The 21,313-nt window shown below is 44.9% G+C and overlaps 1 protein-coding gene across 4 annotated transcripts; it reads left to right on the top strand.

The window, feature by feature from the left end:
* The first annotated feature begins 4,533 nt into the window (after positions 1-4,533).
* VRK1 (VRK serine/threonine kinase 1) lies at positions 4,534-20,329 on the top strand. Of its 4 annotated transcripts, none has more exons than XM_069949345.1 (14): positions 4,547-4,631; positions 5,200-5,232; positions 7,482-7,678; positions 7,952-8,007; positions 9,408-9,477; positions 9,558-9,645; positions 10,391-10,499; positions 10,645-10,737; positions 11,153-11,285; positions 13,170-13,290; positions 13,900-13,958; positions 16,259-16,434; positions 19,550-19,625; positions 20,157-20,329. In XM_069949345.1, exons 3-14 carry the CDS (start codon positions 7,492-7,494, stop codon positions 20,234-20,236), a joined length of 1,248 nt encoding a protein of 415 aa, XP_069805446.1. In that variant the 5' UTR covers positions 4,547-4,631; positions 5,200-5,232; positions 7,482-7,491; the 3' UTR covers positions 20,237-20,329. The 4 variants fall into 4 exon arrangements, with proteins under 4 accessions (XP_069805448.1, XP_069805446.1, XP_069805449.1 ...); XM_069949346.1 differs by having other exon boundaries at positions 4,596-4,674; XM_069949347.1 differs by lacking the exon at positions 5,200-5,232 and having other exon boundaries at positions 4,534-4,631.
* Positions 20,330-21,313: the final 984 nt, after the last annotated feature.

Consider the following 21,313-nt stretch of genomic DNA (forward strand, 5'->3'; position numbering starts at 1 on the left):
TAATTTGCAACACCAGCATTTCTGCAGACTGGCGGGATACAGCCTCAGTTTCCAGTGATGTCACCCACTTCATGCTGTGTATAGGCATTGGTGCGATCATATTTAGCTTCTGCCTAGCAAACAAAACACAGTTACAAATGAGTCATTAGTTAGTCTGAAGGAATTTATAACAAAGGATTACAAGACAAATCTTTATAGCAATCTTGTGCATTAAGAATATTATTCAAGCCACGGGAAGTGTCTCAATGATCTCCTTATTTCTGCACACCCCCACTCCCTTTTACTTAGAAATACATGACCCCTCCATTCAGTCTGTACACATCATGTGGCCACTTCACCCAGTAGATCTGTACACCTTACATCTTTTCATCTATTGCTCTACAGACTTGGCATTATTTTACATGATCCAATAGGAGGTAGAGGAGGTTTGTTTTTTTTAAACACCAGTCACATGTAACGTTCTGTGGACTGCAATGGCTTTGCAGAGTGAAATCTGCCCCGCACCTTAATGTAACCCTAAGGTGATATACAGGCTGCTGGAAAGAAACCATTTTCTCCTTACAAAGTTTCATGTGTACTGCTGATTTATGCAAGACAAATAAAGATATGGAGAACCCATGCGTACATCTCATCCAGGCATCCGATTATGGTGTGAGGGAAGCAGGACGTCCACCAGCAGCTCATGCAGACCAGAGCTTCTCAGGGCACACATCCTATCTAACCTGACAGGAACAGGGACCAGATATACTTCTCCTCTGCCGGCTGCTTAATGTGAGGAGCCTGGGACTACTCCAAGTGCTGGTATTCAGGTGAGCACATCCATAGGTCAGACACCCTCTGGTATAATGGAGGATGTGTAGATGACACTCTCTTAGGGTGGGTTCATACTGAGGAATTCTCGCGGATAATGTCCGCAGAATTCAGCTGTCTGTCATGTTTATGCGACATGTTACTTCTTTTGGCGGATAGCGGAATACGCCAGCCCTTAGAATGGTGTCTATGGAGCTGGCGGAAAGGCGCGTGGCCGTGCGTGCGGACAGACAGCGGAATTCGGCGGATATTATCCGCGAGAATTCCTCAGTACGAACCCACCCTTATGGGGGATCTATGGATGAAACTGTGTTATGGGGGGGGGGGGGGGGGGGGTAATCTATGGATAACACTGTGTTGTGGGTAAAATCTATGGGTGACATTGTGTTATAAAGGGGTTTATGAGCTTTATATAACCAGTTAAAGTGAATGCGCATCTTGATTTTATTATTATTTTTTTTGTTTACCAACTACAGCCTGATACTAAAAAACATTCTGTAACGGACACCACACACTCCAAACTGCCAGTACAGTTTTCTAGCCTTCACCGCGCCATGTCCGGTCTGCCTTTCTCATGGGGCTGGTATCATGCCTGAAAACAAGTTTTATCCAGCAGCAAAACGGGGTGTAAATGAGGGGGGCCTACAGCATCTGTGCCCTAGGCCTGCACTGCCTCTCTCCCCGTGCCCTAGGCCTACACTGCCTCTCTCCCCGTGCCCTAGGCCTGCACTGCCTCTCTCCCCGTGCCCTAGGCCTGCACTGCCTCTCTCCCCGTGCCCTAGGCCTGCACTGCCTCTCTCCCCGTGCCCTAGGCCTGCACCGCCTCTCTCCTCGTGTCCTAGGCCTGCACCGCCTCTCTCCCCGTGCCCTAGGCCTCCACTGCCTCTCTCCCCGTGCCCTAGGCCTGCACTGCCTCTCTCCCCGTGCCCTAGGCCTGCACTGCCTCTCTCCCCGTGCCCTAGGCCTGCACTGCCTCTCTCCCTGTGCCCTAGGCCTGCACTGCCTCTCTCCCCACCTTCTTCCAGCCCAGGGACATGGCAAAAAAAGAGAGAGAGGAGTGAGGTGCTCTGCAACCCGCCTCATTTACACCCCACTGGAATAAAACTTGTTTTTAGGCTTTATACCAGCCCCATGAGAAAGGCAAGGAGACCCCAGAACCGGACATGGCACGGTGAAGGCTAGAAACCGGTACCGGTGGTTTGGGGTGGGTGGCAGCCACTACAGATTTGCTTAAAAGATGCTCTTTATTTTTTTACTTTTTATCTATTTTCTCATTATATTTTTATCTTTTTATGTACAGTATTATGGGGTAGCCACCATTTCCATCCCTCACAACCTGTTTTAAGAGCATTTAGAGGGATGCTTTACAGCAAGCCCCATGGACAAAGACAGAAGCTGTTCCAATGACATGAATAGGGAAGGTTACTGGGCATGCTCAGTGATCTTTGAAGAGATCATTCCACAAGGAGGAGGAGGCTGAGCTGTGACCCTCACCTATTGTATTCTCTATCTACTCCTAACACCTTACACTGTAAGACCATTTTCCCACTCTGTAAGAGACTGGTCAGGTCACGAAATAGCCGGTGTCAGAAAAGATCATCCGGGACAGTACTGCAGTACCGGCCAGATGATCTTAACCAACGCTGAATTCAGATGCGGGCGCATCCGTGCGCTCCCGTATCAGAATTCCCCACTACACACAATGGAGCGTGCGGCTGGAGCCGCACTCTCCATAGTGTGCACTTACAGGGTTTTCTAACTAACATGTCAGTTTCTTGCGGCACCACTAAACATCCTGGCCGGAGTGTATACTATGTGTATACACTCCGGCCGGGATTCTTTGGAAGGTACCACTATGTAAGTTCCGCAGTAACAGCAGTTGTTACAACGGGCGTGATTATTACAAAACTTACGCAGTGGGAACATGGCCCTATGCTGTACAGAGCACATTACTGTAGCCATAGGCTGTAACCATGTTTCCCTGTCAGTCCTAGGGCAACATCCACCTTCTGAAGGCGCTGGGAATCAAACGTCAAGTGCTCGGGTCCGGATAACGTTACCAAACCTGAACATTTTGACAGGTTTGCTCAACACTAGTGAATGATAGTTGGGTGACCAGGCAGTACAACCTATTCACACATCTATAGTCCTGTCCGTAGTCAAAGACTCTCCACTACAGATGTGCACATGCAGTGCTCCGCAATGCCAATGTCTGCCGTACTGTGGGCAGTATTTTTGTTCGGAACACATCCTGGCCCCAACACATGTACACGTACATAGCGATAGAAATGAAGGAGTCCACAAATGGCCCCTTTCACACAATCACTAATCCTGTCTATAGCTAAGGGCAGAACACGGACTAATTCATTTCTATGGTCCCATACAAATATCGTGCTGGAAAAAATAGTGGTGAGCCATAGCACGGTCTGCAGGTGCGTATCTATAGTCCTGTCTGTAGCTGCCAGTTAGCGGAGACCAATGTGCAAATCCAGCTGTTGCAAAACTACAACTCCCATAATGCCTGGACAGCCAAAGCCAACCCCTATCTGCACCAGGACGTTACTAAACATCCTGGTGCCACTAGGGGAGTTCAGAGGGGGTTAACCGTCGATCCCGGGTGCTATACGTAGCCCAGGACCGCGGCTATTAGTGGGCATGGTCTGATCGCCGTGCCTGCTAATTAAGTATTTAAATGCAGCTGTCAAAGTTGACAGCTGCATCTTAATACTTGATGTCCTCCTTCCCTGTCGGTCTAGTGGGGGGATCGCCCCGCCCCTGCAATAGGACACAGATCTCATTGGTCTATGCAGTATACCTATATATCTATACTGCATAAATCTCAATGAGAGATCAGAGCAGTCATACTAGAAGTCCCTAACCTCAGGGGGACTTCTAGTATGTGTGTAAAAAAAAATAATGTTTTTTTATTAATACAAAATCCCCTCCCCTAATAAAAGTCAGAATCACCCCCCTTTCCCCTTTTTATAAATAAATAAACATGTTTGTTATCGCCGCGTGCGTAATCGCCTAAACTATTAAATTATCACATTCTTGATCTTGCACGATAAACGGTGTAAGCCCAAAAAAGTGCAAAATTGCGCATTGTTTGTCGCATCAAATCAAGAAAAATTGTATTAAAAAGCGATCAAAAAGTCGCATATACGCAATCAAGGTACCGATAGAAAGAACGCATCAGGGCGCAAAAAATGACACCTGACACAGCCCCATAGACCAAAGGATAAAAGCGCTATAAGCCTGGGAATGGAGCGATTTTAAGAACAATTTTTTTTTAAAAGGTTTTAATTTTTTTAAAAGCCATCAAATAAAATAAAAGTTATACATGTTACATATCGTTGTAATCGTACTAACTTGAGGAACATAGATAACAAGACAGTTTTACCCTAGGGCGAAACCCCTTTAAATAATTTTTTTTTTTTTTTATTTCGCCACACATATAATTTTTTTCCTGGTTTCACGACCAGCGACTGCAAAAGCAGCAGCAAATCCGTCCTGTGTGAATTTATCCTTACTGGTAACTATGACTGTGTGATTATATGTATATATACACGGTAAATAGGCAGTGACAACAATGAGGGGCAGGAATCCTCCTCTGCCGCCGTTCCCTCACACCTCACGCCGCCGCTGATTCACCTTCTCCGATCTCCTCACACGCTCATTGGCGGGAAACTCATCTCTCCTCAAGACTTGAAGCGCGGTCACGTGACTCCCCGCGTCATCACGTCGGCTACGTCGGGAAATAGACGCCGGGACTAGAAGGCTGAATTGAGTTTCCCGCGTAGGAGAAGTGAAGCGGCTCTGAGGTACTGTAGACCCCCGGCCGTGTGACTGCAGCTCCTTCCGCCGGTGTGTATGTGGGGGGCGCGGAGAGCTGCGGGACCGGGACGGGGATCTGGTTCTAATAAAGAGTTTATATAATGAGCTGTATTAGGGGCGAGTGTTACTATAGTGTTCCTCTACCCCCTCCTGCTTTACGGCTGCTGCCCTTATCATCATTTCCTGACGGGTTTTGATGTGATTTGTAGTTCTGCAGAGTCACGTGCTGTCAGGGCATGATGGGAGTTGTAGTTTTACAAGAGCTGGAGACACTGGCACAGATATACACATAGAGCAGGGATGGGGAACCTTTGGCTGATGCAAAACTACAACTCCCATCATGCCTGAACAGCCTTCGGCTGTTCAGGCATGATGGGAATTGTAGTTTTGCAACAACCAGAGGTGAAATCAAGCATCATGTGACCAGATGAAGGCGCCCAGTCATTCGGCTATGTGGTCATGTGAGCGAATCGTCCAATGGGGTTGATGCTGCCTGTCACATGACTGTATATAAGGTCACGGTGGATGTATGACTTATGGCTGTGTGTTTTGCAGGTATCTGAGGTCTTGGGTGAACGTCGTCATCAGGTAACTCACTTTCCAGCTTTGTACTATGGCCGTGGTGTGTGGCGGCTGGAATCGGCTGGACGTTGTGTGGTATAATAGCAGCCATGTATGGGTGGCGGGTTCCAGGTAATGGCGGTGTGGACAGCAGGGGGCGGCCTTGGTCAGTCTTGTTACCTGTAAAATATTAGTACGGCCCTTTCTTAGTAGTTTGCCTGGTGGTGATGTCCCTTTGTTATATGAATATATTGGGACGTGGGTGTCACCTTTTCCCTCGTAGCAAAAAGCTGTTTTTATAAAGTCTGAATGAATAGACACGCCCCTTTGACGAAAGTAGTAACGCCCAGTTGTCATCTGTTCCCAGTGGGAATAACAGGAACATTATATACAAGCAAAGCAGAGAGCTCCTGTTTAGTGACATTGGGCAGCCTGGTTACTACGGTAACTTGTTCATAGTGATGCCGGACAGACTGGTTACTAAGGTAACTTGTTCATAGTGCTGCCAGACACTCTAGTTACTATTATAATGTGTCCATAGTGATGCAGCGCTGCCTGGTTACTCGTTTGTTGTGTTGCCATGTATCCTGGTTACTATGGTTACTCATTCCTAGTGATGCAGCTCAGCCTGTTACTATCTGGTTACTATGGTAACTCATTCCTAGTGATGCAGCTCAGCCTGGTTACTATGGTAACGCATTCCTAGTGATGCAGCTCAGCCTGGTTACTATGGTAACGCATTCCCTCAGCCTTGTTACTATGGTAACTCATTCCTAGTGATACTGCACTGACTGGTACTATAGTAATTTGTACATTGGGACATTGTACTGCCTGGTTACCATGGTAACAATTACACAGTCATAACATGATTGGGTGGGGTGACCTGTGACTCGGCGAAGTCCTGTGTTTAAATCGGACATTGCGTGATGGATTAAAGAATAAGGAATATCCTACCTTAAATACCCCCCCACCCCCCGCTATAGGTCACAGTGTAGAAGACCCCCCCCCCTGCTATAGGTCACAGTGTAGAAGACCCCCCCCCCCCCTGCTATAGGTCACAGTGTAGAAGACCCCCCCCCCCCCTGCTATAGGTCACAGTGTAGAAGACCCCCCCCCCCTGCTATAGGTCACAGAAGACCCCCCCCCCCCCCCGCTATAGGTCACAGTGTAGAAGACCCCCCCCCCCTGCTATAGGTCACAGTGTAGAAGACCCCCCCCCCCCCCCTGCTATAGGTCACAGTGTAGAAGACCCCCCCCCTGCTATAGGTCACAGTGTAGAAGACCCCCCCCCCTGCTATAGGTCACAGTGTAGAAGACCCCCCCCCCTGCTATAGGTCACAGTAGAAGACCCCCCCCCCCCCCCCCCCCGCTATAGGTCACAGTGTAGAAGACCCCCCTGCTATAGGTCACAGTGTAGAAGACCCCCCCCCCCCCCCCCCCGCTATAGGTCACAGTGTAGAAGACCCCCCCCCCCCCCCCCCCCCCGCTATAGGTCACAGTGTAGAAGACCCCCCCCCCCCCCCCCGCTATAGGTCACAGTGTAGAAGACCCCCCCCCCCCCCCGCTATAGGTCACAGTGTAGAAGACCCCCCCCCCCCCCCCCCCCCGCTATAGGTCACAGTGTAGAAGACCCCCCCCCCCCCCCTCTGCTATAGTTCACAGTGTAGAAGACCCCCCCCCCTCTGCTATAGGTCACAGTGTAGAAGACCCCCCCCCCCCCCTCTGCTATAGGTCATTGTAGAAGACCCCCCCCCTCTGCTATAGGTCACAGTGTAGAAGACCCCCCCCCCCTCTGCTATAGGTCATTGTAGAAGACCCCTCTGCTATAGGTCACAGTGTAGAAGACCCCCCCCCCCCCCCCCTATAGGTCACAGTGTAGAAGACCCCTCTGCTATAGGTCACAGTGTAGAAGACTACCCCCCCTCTGCTATAGGTCAGTGTAGAAGACCCCTCTGCTATAGGTCATAGTGAAACCTATGGAATCACTATTAGTAGATGGAAACAAATGGTTAATGACGATGTGTGGGCCTCGTATCCTGTAATAACGGAAGTCATGACTGTAATGTGGTTTCTCACAGATTAGTTTTATATTTTTGCAGACCTGCTATATACTTGTTTCACCTGATCCTGTTACTTTCAGCAGCTCAGACATTTTCTTACCTCAGTTTTTACTACTTTTCGGGTCAGGTAGTGTGACAGAAGCCACGTCTGACCACACAGGAGGCCATCACACACCACAGGGACATTGCCCTGACTAAAGTGCGATTATTTTGCAGATTGAATACAATGCCTCCACGTAAGAAAGCAGGGGCAGCGCCGGCTGCCAGGAAAGCTCCGGCTGCCAGGAAAGCGCCAGCTAAGCACAAGTTGGCCGAGGAGTTTCCACCAGGAGAAGTCCTCACAGATTCAGCAAAAAAGCAGTGGAAACTGGGGTCGCCCATCGGCCAGGGGGGATTTGGCCGTCTTTATCTTGGTAAGGTTATGGCTGTAATTACAGAGACATACATACTTTGTGTCAAACGTGCATCCTAATGCTCTTATTATAGGGCAGGTTGTCAGACGTTCCCAAGCATTGTCTCCTCGCTCTAGTCCCAGTCCTGTCCCTGCTTGATGGACAGTCACCTGAAAGACCGGCTCTGCTTCCATGTCCCACACCTGTGCATAATGTCTATCAGGCATTTGGAACATGAGTTACAGCCGACAGATTCACTTTAAGTTCTAATGTTAACTTTTTTTTTTTCTCTAGCGGATGAAAACTCCTCCAAAACGGTAGGACCAGACGCTTCCTATGTCATTAAAGTGGTGAGTCCGTAGTTATTTACTACAGTAACATAAACATATAAAGAAGTCCTTGTACAGTGAGTGGATAACTGCAGAAACATTAGGGAGGAATTCACTTTGACCTATGACTGCTAGGTTTTGTCTTTAGAAGACGTTTGAACTCCCCTGTTCAGTTTGGTCATATACTATGACCTGTTTTTGGAGGTATATGCAGGGAAAAGTTTCTATTCTATACAATCAATGGAAGGATACGATGTATTCCCATGTATATGTAGAGTACAGTTTATTAGTTAACTTCCTGTTTTCCTATGGAAAAGCACAGTCTACTATGTAATTGCACACACTTTTTATGGTTTACCAGTTTAACAGAGCAAAAGTAGAACCCTCCGTATATACAGTTGTCCCCTGCCATGCAGTTCAACTAACATTGGCTTCCCAGAGGTTATGGTTAGTTGAATACAGCATCAACATCAGTATGCCAGGACATCACTGGTCCCTGCCGCCTGTGACCGACATCATCACACAGCAGGGACTCCAGGCAGTGAATACACTGATAATAGCAGTTCTGTATTATCAATGTAGACTCCATATTCCAAGAACCTTCAACAATGTCATTGAAGGTCCCTAAACTCCAGGAAGGATGGGCCATGATCTACCAGGTCCTTAAGCTAGGGGGTAGAGCAAAAGAAATAGCATAGGGGACATGGTGATGAAGTAAGAGACTCCCTCCTTTATGGTAATGTATCACTAGGCTGTGCGTCTGCCTGTGTCTAATAAAAGTTCTGTATAGTAAATGCAATCCCCTTTTCTCCTGTTCCAGATCTGCTGGGACTTGTAGTTTAGCTTAGCCCATAATCACACCATGCATTTTTGCACCCATAAAATGCCCATCTTACAGGTGTAAAAATGACCAAATAAGCCACCAGGCTGCCCTTTATTAAATACTCAAGTGCTTTTGAGTTTATCTTTAGTATTTTGTGTTATTTTCCTTTGGGTATCAATGGTATCAATAAGTTTGAGAGAGGTATGTTGTCAGCATACAGTGGTCCTCCCAGAACCAATAATATTGTATGTTGAGGGACCACTGTAGTTGGTATGTATGCTGGAAGCTTTTCACCATTTTTTTTGTGGGCTGTTCGCCCATCTTCTCGAGGTCTGCAGGACTGGTTGTGTTGTGTCTCAGCATATCTATTTAGGGCCGCCTGAGGTTTCTGGCAGCCATTGATTCTCTTATCCATATGGCGATGAGCATGTAGGCTTTTTAGGGAGACAGCTGTCTCGTGTACGATGCGTTTGCTGACGCACAGTCCGTGATCACCTACACATTGTAAGTTGTCATTCATTGTGATTCTAGGGAAAGGTACAGGTACATTGTTAGTCACACAAGGCACAGTATATAATACTTTTATTTTCATTTTAAGGAACCAAGCGACAACGGACCTCTCTTCTCAGAACTGAAATTCTACATGCGAGCTGCCAAGCCAGACATGAGTAAGTCATCCTAACTGTGTATTTAAGTAACAGAAATTCCAATTCTTTAGTTAAACATTTTTTCTTTTTTTTTTTTTTAGTTCAAAAGTGGACCAGCAGTCATAAATTAAAGTACCTTGGTGTCCCCAGATATTGGGGCTCTGGGCTGCATGAGAAAAGCGGAAGAAGGTGAATATGGATGTGGGGGATATTAAATGAATTGAGTAATAAAGTAACAGCGTTTAATCCGTCTCCTTTTCTGAGTTTGCTGTAGCATGTAGCAGTCCAGGGAAGGCTGTGTTCTGAGCCTCTGATGTATACCCTAGGTCACAGGTGTCAAACCTGCGGCCCTTCCAGAAGTCTGGACATGCATGATGGGAATTTGATGTGTATCAGTTGTTTTGCAACAGCTAGTGGGCACCAAGTTTGACAACCTTGTCTTAGACATATAGCGGTGTAGGAGTATACAGTGTGGAGTGTTTTTTTTTGTTTTTTTTTTCTCTTTCTCTTTCTCCCCTTCTGTATCCTTCTGAATGCTTTCCTATACAGTTAAAAAAACACATCACATGTTCTCTGCATGGGATATCCTCAGATCATGACCTGTTACGGAATACTAAGGCTTCACATCTGTATTGGCCTCCAATACAGATTCCGTTCACTGAAAAGAATTGGAGCCGGGTACAGTGGACAGTCGCCTGTTTTAATTGATTATGCAGCAGAAAATCCTGAATGGCGCTCCAACACAGATGTGACTGTAGCCTCAGAAGTATGGAGTCTGGCTGTGATGATATTTGGGATATAGGTTGTACATAATTCCTGGTGCATATCTTTAACCGGACTGTCATTGTGTATTCTGGAGGTGAACGCATGAGCTCTTTTAGCTGTCATGTAATAAAGTTAATCTGTAATGCTAATTCTTTCCTTTGGCCTTCAGTTATAGGTTTATGGTAATGGATCGTTTTGGGAAGGACCTACAGAAAATATTTGAAGAGTGTTCCAAGCGATTTCCACACAAAACTGTGCTGCAGTTAGGACTGAGACTGGTGAGTGTTACTGATCCTATTATCATTGCCTGTAATGTCCGCTTCATCCCACTGTCGCTTACCACAAAGATGTACTTTTCCCCCTGCTGTATGATTTATAGTTTACTATCTTTTTTTACTGATCGTATGTCATCGTGTTTTACAGATTGATATTCTGGAGTATATACATGAGCATGAATACGTACATGCAGATATCAAAGCCGCCAATCTTCTTTTGCATCATAAACATCCAGATCAGGTATGATGCAACTATTAGGCTGTTCCTGGGTTATGGTGCACAGTTTATCGTGGACGGTTTAATTTACATATGTTATCGGGATCATCTTCATTTTCCAACAATTAAAATGATCAACTACAATTACACCTTAATTCCACCTGGACAAACCTCACATCAACAATTTTACAATAGCTCATACCTTAAAGTATTCCAAGGAGTAGCTTTTATGTGGAATTAGGAGGGTGCTAAAAGGGGGGGGGGGGATAATATATACCTTCCTTGCTCGCCCACCAATGGCCCATTCTCTTGGAGCCAGATTTGGGGGTTGGTACAAGGAATTGCCCACTAATAGGCTGAGTCAGAGTGCTGCTGCAAGACCCCTTTAAGGCTAGTATGTGTAGTCATTACATTTCTTTTACGACTTATCTTTTTTCAGGTTTTCTTGGTGGATTATGGCCTGACCTACAGATATTGTCCAGACGGTGTCCACAAGGAATATAAAGAAGATCCCAGGAAAGCTCATAATGGCACAATAGAGTTTACAAGTGCTGACGCTCACTTAGGAGTTAGTAAGTATACTGTCTTTACTCCGGGGCAGAGATCAATTCCCATAAATAAAGTCAACATTCCCACAGGAGGAGATGTTTTGGAGTTTATCTACAAGTCCTGGTGGAAGACTAGGGGTCTCATGGAAGCAGAGTTTTGGACACATTGTTCCATAAAACAGACACCTATGGTCTCAGTGCCACATTTAAGAGTTTGCAAGTGGCTGTATTATGTGCATGGCCTTTTAGGTGTCAGACAGGCATAACGCCTCCTTTTTTAATTGTCACTATTACAACTGCAAGACCTAACCCCAATGTGGAGTTTATGGTTATAAAGATCAGTCTAGTAGAGCTGCAGAGGGGAGAGGTCTGAGTCTTGCGGACATAATACAGACATTATAGGTTTGTTTCCCACCTCTAGGACCTTCACCTATCCCAAAATCAAGGGCCGCTTAGCCTTCTAGTGTCCGGCAGCCAGAAGGAGTCGGGAAGCTAAAAACAGCTGAGCAGATCAGCTCTACAGATTTTGTGTACTTCTCTAACTTCAAAGGGGATATTTCCTTCTGAGCTTGTTATTCCCTATCCATAGGGTAGGGGATAACAAGCTGATCTCTGGGGGTCAGGCCAAGGGGACCCTCTTTGATCCTTAGAACAGATGCATTCGCCCCTCAATGAATGGAGTGGGCAGTGACACTTTTGGAGGTATTTTTCCAAGAACAAATAGGGAGGTCATAATCCAGAGGCTGCCATACACAATTGTCTGCCAGTCCTACCGAAATTGCCTTTGGCTGACATTTATCTGATGGGTATGGCTTTCTTTAATAAGGGGTTTAATTTCTGGATCCGTTCCAGCCGCCGGCACATAACACAATATTTCTCGTTGCCTGAATAATGTTTTAAAAGAGCATAAAGTTAGGAAACCAAATATTGAGCAAGTGACACTTTTTCCTTAATAACTCATGAAGTCTACAACTGGTTCTTCACAATCATCATATTGAAGTGTTTGGCTCAGCTGTTCATTTACTGTACTAAGGGGGTGCTGTTATTGCCGAAGTAATTTGTATTTCTGTCCAAACAACTTGCTAGGCCTCCTACATACAGTATGCAAATTTCTTTGGCACCGCGTGTGTATGTGACATCCCTTGAATTCTTAGAAATTAGATTCTCCAGACAGATGAAGAAAATAGTTTATTTTTCTGGGCATTATGTGACTGAAGAAAAACACCACCCAAACAATCCACATGCAGATTTGTGTGTGTCCGTCCTGCAGTAGGATGTCCACCGGAGATCTCAGATGTTAGTTTGGGTGGGGGGGGGGGAGGAATCTGTTCTTCTGTCCATTACTTTATCCCTGACTACTGGATTGTACAAAGGGTTTCTAGCGATCTGCAGTGTTAAAAAATCCCATACCGAATATAGTAATGGTTGTTGATCATTTGGGTGTTACAGTAGTCAGACCCCCACTGATCAGCTAGTTATCCTCTATCCTGAGCATAGGGAACATTTTTAATCTTCAGATAAATGGCGTTCAACTACAAAACCTGACAGAACCCAGAATCTGGACACTGGGTGGAGAAGTTGGATGAAGCCCTAGGCCTGCCAGAAAAACATGGCTGAATCCATATTTTCCAGGACTCTATAGGGCTGCATCCAACTTCTCCAGCTAGTGCAAGTTAAATGCAGAGCGTTCGAGTAAGGAGAATGTTGTCAAACCTGAACAGTTTGGCAAATCCACTCAACACTACTGATCAGTCACAGAGTTCTGGCATGTCCTAGTGATATGTCATTGCTTTATGAAGATGGAAATACCTCTTTATCTGTTGGGTAAATTTTAGGATGTATTTAATATTATCTACTCACTATGTTTTTATGGTGCTTAGTATCACTTCATAGTTCATTTAACTTCAGGTCCTTCAAGAAGAGGAGACTTGGAAATTCTCGGCTATTGCATGATTCAGTGGTTGTGTGGAAAACTTCCATGGGAGGACAAGCTGACGGATCCAGGATATGTGGCAGATTCAAAAATAAGGTACGTGCCCCTGTGTTGTTCCAAACTGCTGACACTATTTGGTAGCTGTTCGGTTAGGAACACACATTCAGAGGCTTTGAACAGCCTCTTAGACTCCTTGTACCAGAGAGTAAAGCATCACCCAGGCAGCCCCCCCCCCCCCCCCTCCCCAGCACCTACCTGCTTGCTGCCGACGTGTGTCGCCGTCAGCAAGCAGGATGCGAGGAGCAAGCGAGTGCTAGCAGCGCTCGTTTGCTTCTCTATGTAGCCCTGTGTAATAGGAGCTTTTGTCTCCTGATCACACACCAACTCAAAACATAAGGAATATATATATATATATATATATATATATATATATATATATATATATATATATATAATGTATGTATATGTGTGTGTGTGTATATATAAATATATACACACACACCATAAGAAAGTTGCCCCTGCTTGCTTGTATGGGAGCTTAGTGTAGCTGTAGCCTGTCTCTACACTGGACGGGTATATTACCCGCAAGGTGCCAGTTGCAAGTCCTGCTGATTCTTCACTTATTTTCAGTTTCTATCATTTGTCTATGGCTTTCTATACACCTTGGATGTAATTGGTCAGTTTTTTTTATTTTTGCTGCTCTAGATACTGCGATGAAATTTCAGCACTTATGGAAACCTGTTTCCCAGGAAAGAAGAAGCCAGGTAAGTCTATCACATTATAACAAAACCATGTGTATTCCTGTTCAACCATATAGCTGACCTTTGCTAGTAAGTATGTGAACCTTACTCATGTGCTAAAACATATGTAAACAAGAGGAAATCGTCTACCATGTAGGTGTGTAGGCTTAAAACTGCAGGCAAGAAAAGAGGAACTGTATACAGGCTACTGGATGTCACTTCCTCTAATAAGCATGTGTGTGTGTGTGTGTGTGTGTGTGTATATATATATACTCACTCACCAGCCACTTTATTATGTACACCTGTCCAACTGCACGTTACCACTTAATTTCTAATCAGCCAATCACATGGCGGCAACTCAGTGCATTTAGGCATGTAGACATGGTCAAGACAATCTCCTGCAGTTCAAACCGAGCATCAGTATGGGGAAGAAAGGTGATTTGAGTGCCTTTGAACGTGGCATGGTTGTTGATGCCAGAAGGGCTGGTCTGAGTATTTCAGAAACTGCTGATCTACTGGGATTTTCACGCACAACCTTCTCTAGGGTTTACAGAGAATGGTCCGAAAATGAAAAAACATCCAGTGAGCGGCAGTTCTGTGGGCGGAAATGCCTTGTTGATGCCAGAGGTCAGAGGAGAATGGGCAGATTGGTTCGAGCTGATAGAAAGGCAACAGTGACTCAAATAGCCAACCGTTACAACCAAGGTAGGCAGAAGAGCATCTCTGAACGCACAGTACCTCCAACTTTGAGGCAGATGGGCTACAGCAGCAGAAGACCACACCGGGTGCCACTCCTTTCAGCTAAGAACAGGAAACTGAGGCTACAATTTGCACAAGCTCATCGAAATTGGACAGTAGAAGATTGGAAAAACGTTGCCTGGTCTGATGAGTCTCGATTTCTGCTGCGACATTCGGATGGTAGGGTCAGAATTTGGCGTCAACAACATGAAAGCATGGATCCATCCTGCCTTGTATCAACGGTTCAGGCTGGTGGTGGTGGTGTCATGGTGTGGGGAATATTTTCTTGGCACTCTTTGGGCCCCTTGGTACCAATTGAGCATCGTTGCAACGCCACAGCCTACCTGAGTATTGTTGCTGACCATGTCCATCCCTTTATGACCACAACGTACCCAACATCTGATGGCTACTTTCAGCAGGATAATGCGCCATGTCATAAAGCTAGAATCATCTCAGACTGGTTTCTTGAACATGACAATGAGTTCACTGTACTCAAATGGCCTCCACAGTCACCAGATCTCAATCCAATAGAGCATCTTTGGGATGTGGTGGAACGGGAGATTCGCATCATGGATGTGCAGCCGACAAATCTGCGGCAACTGTGTGATGCCATCATGTCAATGTGGACCAAAATCTCTGAGGAAGCTTCCAGCACCTTGTTGTATCTATGCCACCAAGAATTGAGTTCTGAAGGCAAAAGGGGGTCCAACCCGTTACTAGCATGGTGTACCTAATAAAGTGGCCGGTGAGTGTATATACTATATACACACACAGTGTTGCCTTGGATTACGAGCATAATTTGTTCCAGGACTGTGCTTGTAATCCAAATCCACTCTTAAACCAAAGCACATTTTCCCATAAGAAATCATAGAAATGCAGACAATTGGTTTAACACCCCAAAAATAATGATTTATTATTCTGAATAACGTGTAAAACAGATGAAACAAACATTCAGAAACAGCAGAATATGTAATATTATAAGTTACTGTACAGTAATGGAGAGGATGGGAAACACAAGGGCCGACAGAGACTGCAGGGAGCAGGAAGGAGTGAGGACAGATGTGGGCACATACATGCAGCACTCTGTGTCCGAGGAGAGAGGGGTTACAGCTATGAAGAGATTACCTCCACAGTCCTGTCCCCTAATGCAAGCCCCAGCCTGAAGTGGATCTGCTATGATTTGGAAGATGATGGAGACTTCCTAGGTCAGAGTACAGTAAACCTGTAGACCCCGCTATGCAGACCATGCCCCTACCCCAATCCCCCTCCCACCTAGTACAGGGAGCTCTTAAACCAAGTCACAATTTTGAAAAACCGTGAGCTCTTAAACCAAGTTACTCTTAAACCAAGGTACCACTGTATGTGTGTGTGTATATATCTATCTATACATAATCTACTGATGTGTGACACAAAATACAATAGATATGCTTGATTTCCTGCAGGTCTGTTACAGGTGACCAATGCAGTCAGCTTGCCGCTAACATGTACAGATTTTTCTTTAACCAGCTTTCTTGCGTGTTTTGACTGCAGTTATTGAAACTTTCACCTTCATTCTTTAAACCACACATTTCATTCTATCTGGACAGATGAGCTTGCCAAATACATGGAGGCTGTTAAAGCACTTGCCTATGATGCTGAACCTCAGTATCAGAAGTTAAGAGACATTCTTCTGCAAGGTCTGAAAGCTCTGGGCGCCAAGGATGATGGGAAGCTGGACTTCTCTTCAGCTACAAATGGAGAAGTTCCTGTAAAGGCCCAGAAGGTATAATGTAATGTATATAAGTGAGTGGCCAATGGTTTCCCTCTATTCTTTCTTTCACACTCACAGATTATAAGCGTTGTTCCTGCTATTACTTAAAATTTGTTCTGCAAAACTTTTAAAGGGATTTGCCCACAAATACCTCCAGGAGTAGGAGTAATGGTAGATCGATCTATTGAAGTTCCACACTCCTCTATGGGTTGTGTATGGTACTGAAGTTTGGCTACATTTAAGTGAAAGACCTTAAACTGCAATACCACGCATAACCTGTAGACTGTTGTGGTGCTGTTTCTGGATATAAACCTCTACTGTATTTTTCTAATCTCAAACAAATTTCTTAAATCTCTCCCTTTTATCTATTCTTTTGTTATGATGCCGTCTCCCTGATGGCTTAATGTCGCCTTTGCCAACAGTGATTAAAGGGGTTGTTCAGGGTTACAAATACATAGCCACTTTCTTCCAGAGACAGCACCACTCTTGTCTCCTGTTCAGGTTTGGTATGCAGTTAATCTCCATTCACTTCAATGGAACAGAGTTACAAAACCTGTGGAGCTGTCCCTGGAAAAGAAGTGGCCATGTTTTTCTAATGTTGGATAACCCCTTTAAGGCCCCTGTGGTCACATCTGCTCATGAGAACAGGAGTCCCTTATCCCCTAAGTCAGGCATGTCCAAACTTTTTTCGAAGAGTGCCAAATTTGATGAAGTAAACATGTGCGAGGGCCGACCATTTTACATGCTACATGCTATATGCTTTATAACACAGGCAGATAATAGCAAGCTGGATACCTGGGGGGCCGTAAAAGTTCGGAACGCGGGCCGCAAATGGCCCTCCGGCTGGACTTTGGACATGCCTGCCCTAAGTGAATGGAACGATGGTCAATAATGTGCTTTGCTGCTCCCTTCTCTATTGGACTGCTTATGATACCATAGCACGTCAGTAGGCCCATCTTCACAGTCCATAGTGAATGACATCGCTGCATTACACCTACCTGACAGCCAGTCCACCTCTTCTCATGATCATGGAGGGTCCCAGCAGTCGGACCTACACATCATGAATATGTTACACTCTTACAATAACCCCCATAATGCTCTGCCTGGCTTTGGCTTTAAAGTGTCATATTTATTGTTCAGGTAAGAAACATTCAGTCCAAATTCCTTGAAAAGCCGAGAAATATTATAATTTCCAGTCTCTCCATTTGCCCTGTGCCTAGCGGCAGCATAAGCAGGACAATAATGAGATCGTCTCTCTGTGTTTTTGGTCAGAATGAGAGGTGTCTCTGTGTATTTCTGACTAATGCATCACAAATCTGCTGACACGCTAACCTTGAAGTCATAGCTGGCGATAATCAGGCCTGTGCAGCGGCAGAAGAGATGTACCTAATGCACTCCATCAATGCAGTTTGCATATGGGAGTTCCCACGGGGGAGCTGCTCTGTGCCAGCTGAGGGTTACCTGCCCATTGCAGTTATTGTATGTAATTATCAAACCAATCTGTTCAGCCCAGCAGGGTTTAGATGGTAATCTGAAAGCAGTGCTCCTTCCATGAGCGATGGATTGCACTATCCACCCCCTCACCTTCTATCCCCATCAGCATTGTATCCATACAGCTGCTTTCTTAGCATTAACGCTTCAGACCGTCCTGAAATACAGTTGTCAGACCTGTGTAATTTCATATAATTGTCCGACAAGAGCATTGATAAGGGAGAGCAAACCTGTAAATGTGCCCACAGGGTGCTGGCTGGATGAATTATGTAGGGGCTAATGATTGATCGTGCTAATAATTAATGTTCAAAGAGCCATTCCCAAAGAATACGCACAATGGTGAGTGTAGTGGGGGATAGTAAGGCGCTTCCCTCATTCATCTGCATAGTATGGGGGGGTCCTGTGATTACGCTCACTGTGTGTGGACTGAGACCTACCTTGTTGTTTCATAGGTAAATAATACATTGGCTGGGAAGCCTGCGGTAAGTGTGATGAGAAATAGATGATGATAGTTTTAGTGTGCTGTGTGTGCACTCGCTGTCGGTGTAATAAGCTCATTCTATATATTGCTTGCTTACATCTGGTACTGAGCAACACATTGGAAAATACTAATCTACGAGAGATGTGCTTTATTAGCCACAATTATGTGTGACGATAATGCAATAAGGCTTTTAAAGGGGTATTGCCATTTCACCTTTTTATATAGTTTCATTTGTAGGATGTCAATGTAAAGGGGTTCTGGTGTTGAAAAGTTGTATAGATTTGTAATTTACTGGAGCAGGAGGGGTTTTCTATGGGAATTTGCTCCTGCTCTGGACAGTTCCTGACATGGACAGAGGAGGCAGCAGAGAGCACTGTCAGACTGGAAAGAATACACCACTTCCTGCAGGACATACAGCAGCTGATAACTACTGGAACACTGGAGATTTTTAAATAAAAGTAAATTACAACTCTGTATAACCTTGTAACACCAGTTGAAAGAAGTCCCCTTTAAATACCAGAAAATTATTCTTTCCTGATGAGGAACCAACTCTTTTGAAGCAGTGCGGCCTATAGATAGGCGTGTCTGATATGCCTGATAATCTGTAGTTGCCAGCTAGAGGTAGCTACTGTATAAATCCATTTTTATTCCTCTGGATTCGCACAGTGAAGATTGTAAGACTCCATACGTAAGCCGGATCATCTCTGCAAGTGGGAGCAGTTTGTGTTGTAATCCTAGACACCTTGAAGGGGTATTCTCATCTAGTAATCAGATTGGTTACTTTAGTATTTTAGCCCTCTTCTCTCACTCTGCGAGGGGTGGCCGGGCTGTGATGTCACCCGGTGGTCGGGAGCTGGTAAGTATATTACAGCTTCTCTGTCTCCCTCTCAGATCACAGACAGCTTCAGGGCTTGTGGATCATCCCTGGAGTCGTGTGTAATCTCAGTGGCAGGCACTGATTCAGCTCTGCATCGCTGCCTATTGTTGTCTTCCCCAAAAAACTGATGACTTACACCAACTACTGTATTTCAAGTTATAACAACTATCTGATATACCTGAGAAATACGTCTGAGGATTCCGCCTTTACCTGTGAGGACCTTTTTTACCCAGTATGTTGTGCAGTCCACACCTAATGGGGCTTACTTTGTTTTTCAGCGCAAGTTGCCTAAGGCTGCCTCTGAAGATGAGGAAGAGTCAGAAGAAACTGAAGTGAAAAAGAAGGTTCCTAGAGGTCAGTCTCCTTCCAAGCTGTGTAAATAGTTGGCGAAACTGAATTTATTACAGCATTTAAAGTGTCACTGTCATTAAAATATACTTGGCAAATGCTTTAAATCGTCCGCTACTGATTGCTAGAACAATGAGTGTAGAGAAGTGCTCAGCTAAGTGCTTCTCCCCCTATTTCTCTCCTTGCTGCAAGACAGACTCTATAGTAAGTCTATGGGGCCCTTCATATGCAGTGAGAGAAGCATTTAGCCGAGTGCTTCTTCTAACAATTGATGGGGGTCTGAGCACCCATGACACTTTAATATCCATCATTTTAGTGCATTTAAAGGGATTTTCCCACCAGACATGTTTAGTACATGTAGGTATGATATGTCATAAGCCTGACATTATGGAAACAGATTCTTACGCCATGCATTGCCTATTGAGCTAGAAAGTGCAGAGTGCATCACTTGGGCCTGCAACCTTCCACTGCTCCCATTATTGGTACACTGGGCCGCGACTAGTCTTAACCTTTGTATTCTAATGTAATTCTGTACAGGCCGTCCACGGAAAGCTGCTGACACTTCTCCAAAGGCGCCAACAAAGGGAAGAGGACGTGGAAGAGGGAAGAAACTGTAATATTACGTCATGTTTCTGGTTTTTATGTTTTTTTGTATGGAGAAAATGTTCGGATGTTCATAATATCTTTTGAGAATAAACATTTTATCAGTCCCTGTGTTGTACGTCTTGGTCTGTACTAATATAGTCCTATTGATGTTGCTTTCACATGTCCAGAGCTTGAAGTCAATGGTAGAAGTAGATTGTAAAAGGAAGAATATGGTTAAGCCTCGGTTCAAACTGCAGTTGTTTTAACAATTTTAGACAAAAATAGTAGTTCACCAAAAAAAATAAAAATTTAAATGAGTTGGTGCCAGAGATTTGTAATTTACTTCCATTTAAAAATCTCCAGTCTTCCAGTACTTATCAGCTGCTGTATATCCTGCAGGAAGTGGTGTATTCTTTCCGGTCTGTCAGTGCCCTCTGCTGCCACCTCTGTCCATGTCAGGAATAGAGCAGTCCAGAGCAGTAGCAAAACCCCATAGAAAACCTCTACTCCTCTCCAGACTGGAAAGAATACCAGTTCCTCCAGAACATACTAAGTACTGGAAGACTTGATTTGAAAAAAAAAATTAAAAAAAAATTTACGCTTTACACCTTTTAAGGACCTATTCTATGCCTGACGTGCCTGTAATTTTAGGGATTCATGAATAGCCTGTAAAATTGCGGCACACATTGTCCCACAGAAGTCTATGGGAGCGCCCGTAATTTGAGGACTTCATGGAAGTATCGTCTGCAAAATACTGATCTGTAATTCTGAAGTCACAGGTGAAGCTCCTCCTGGTTGCCATTGTAACCCCACTTTTACAGATCTACAAAAAATACAGTTTTTTATTTTGCAGACGGTCTTAAATTCAGGAATGTGTGAATTTAAAGTCTAAACTCATCAAATAAATGTGCCGGCCCCAAAGTAAACAATGATAGTAAAAATGTGCCATTTATTACAGGTAGGGCCTCTTAATACATGTGTAGTGCCTTTAGAATCCCTTTGTGCACATTGTTGACTTTTTACAACTTCTAGGTCTACAGGATAAGAATCTGATTGGTAATTGCTGATAAGAGTGGGGGTCCCCTATGTGAACGGAGCAGCAGCATCGA

Source organism: Dendropsophus ebraccatus, chromosome 13 (genome assembly GCF_027789765.1).
Source record: "Dendropsophus ebraccatus isolate aDenEbr1 chromosome 13, aDenEbr1.pat, whole genome shotgun sequence".
NCBI classification, from domain to species: domain Eukaryota; kingdom Metazoa; phylum Chordata; class Amphibia; order Anura; family Hylidae; genus Dendropsophus; species Dendropsophus ebraccatus.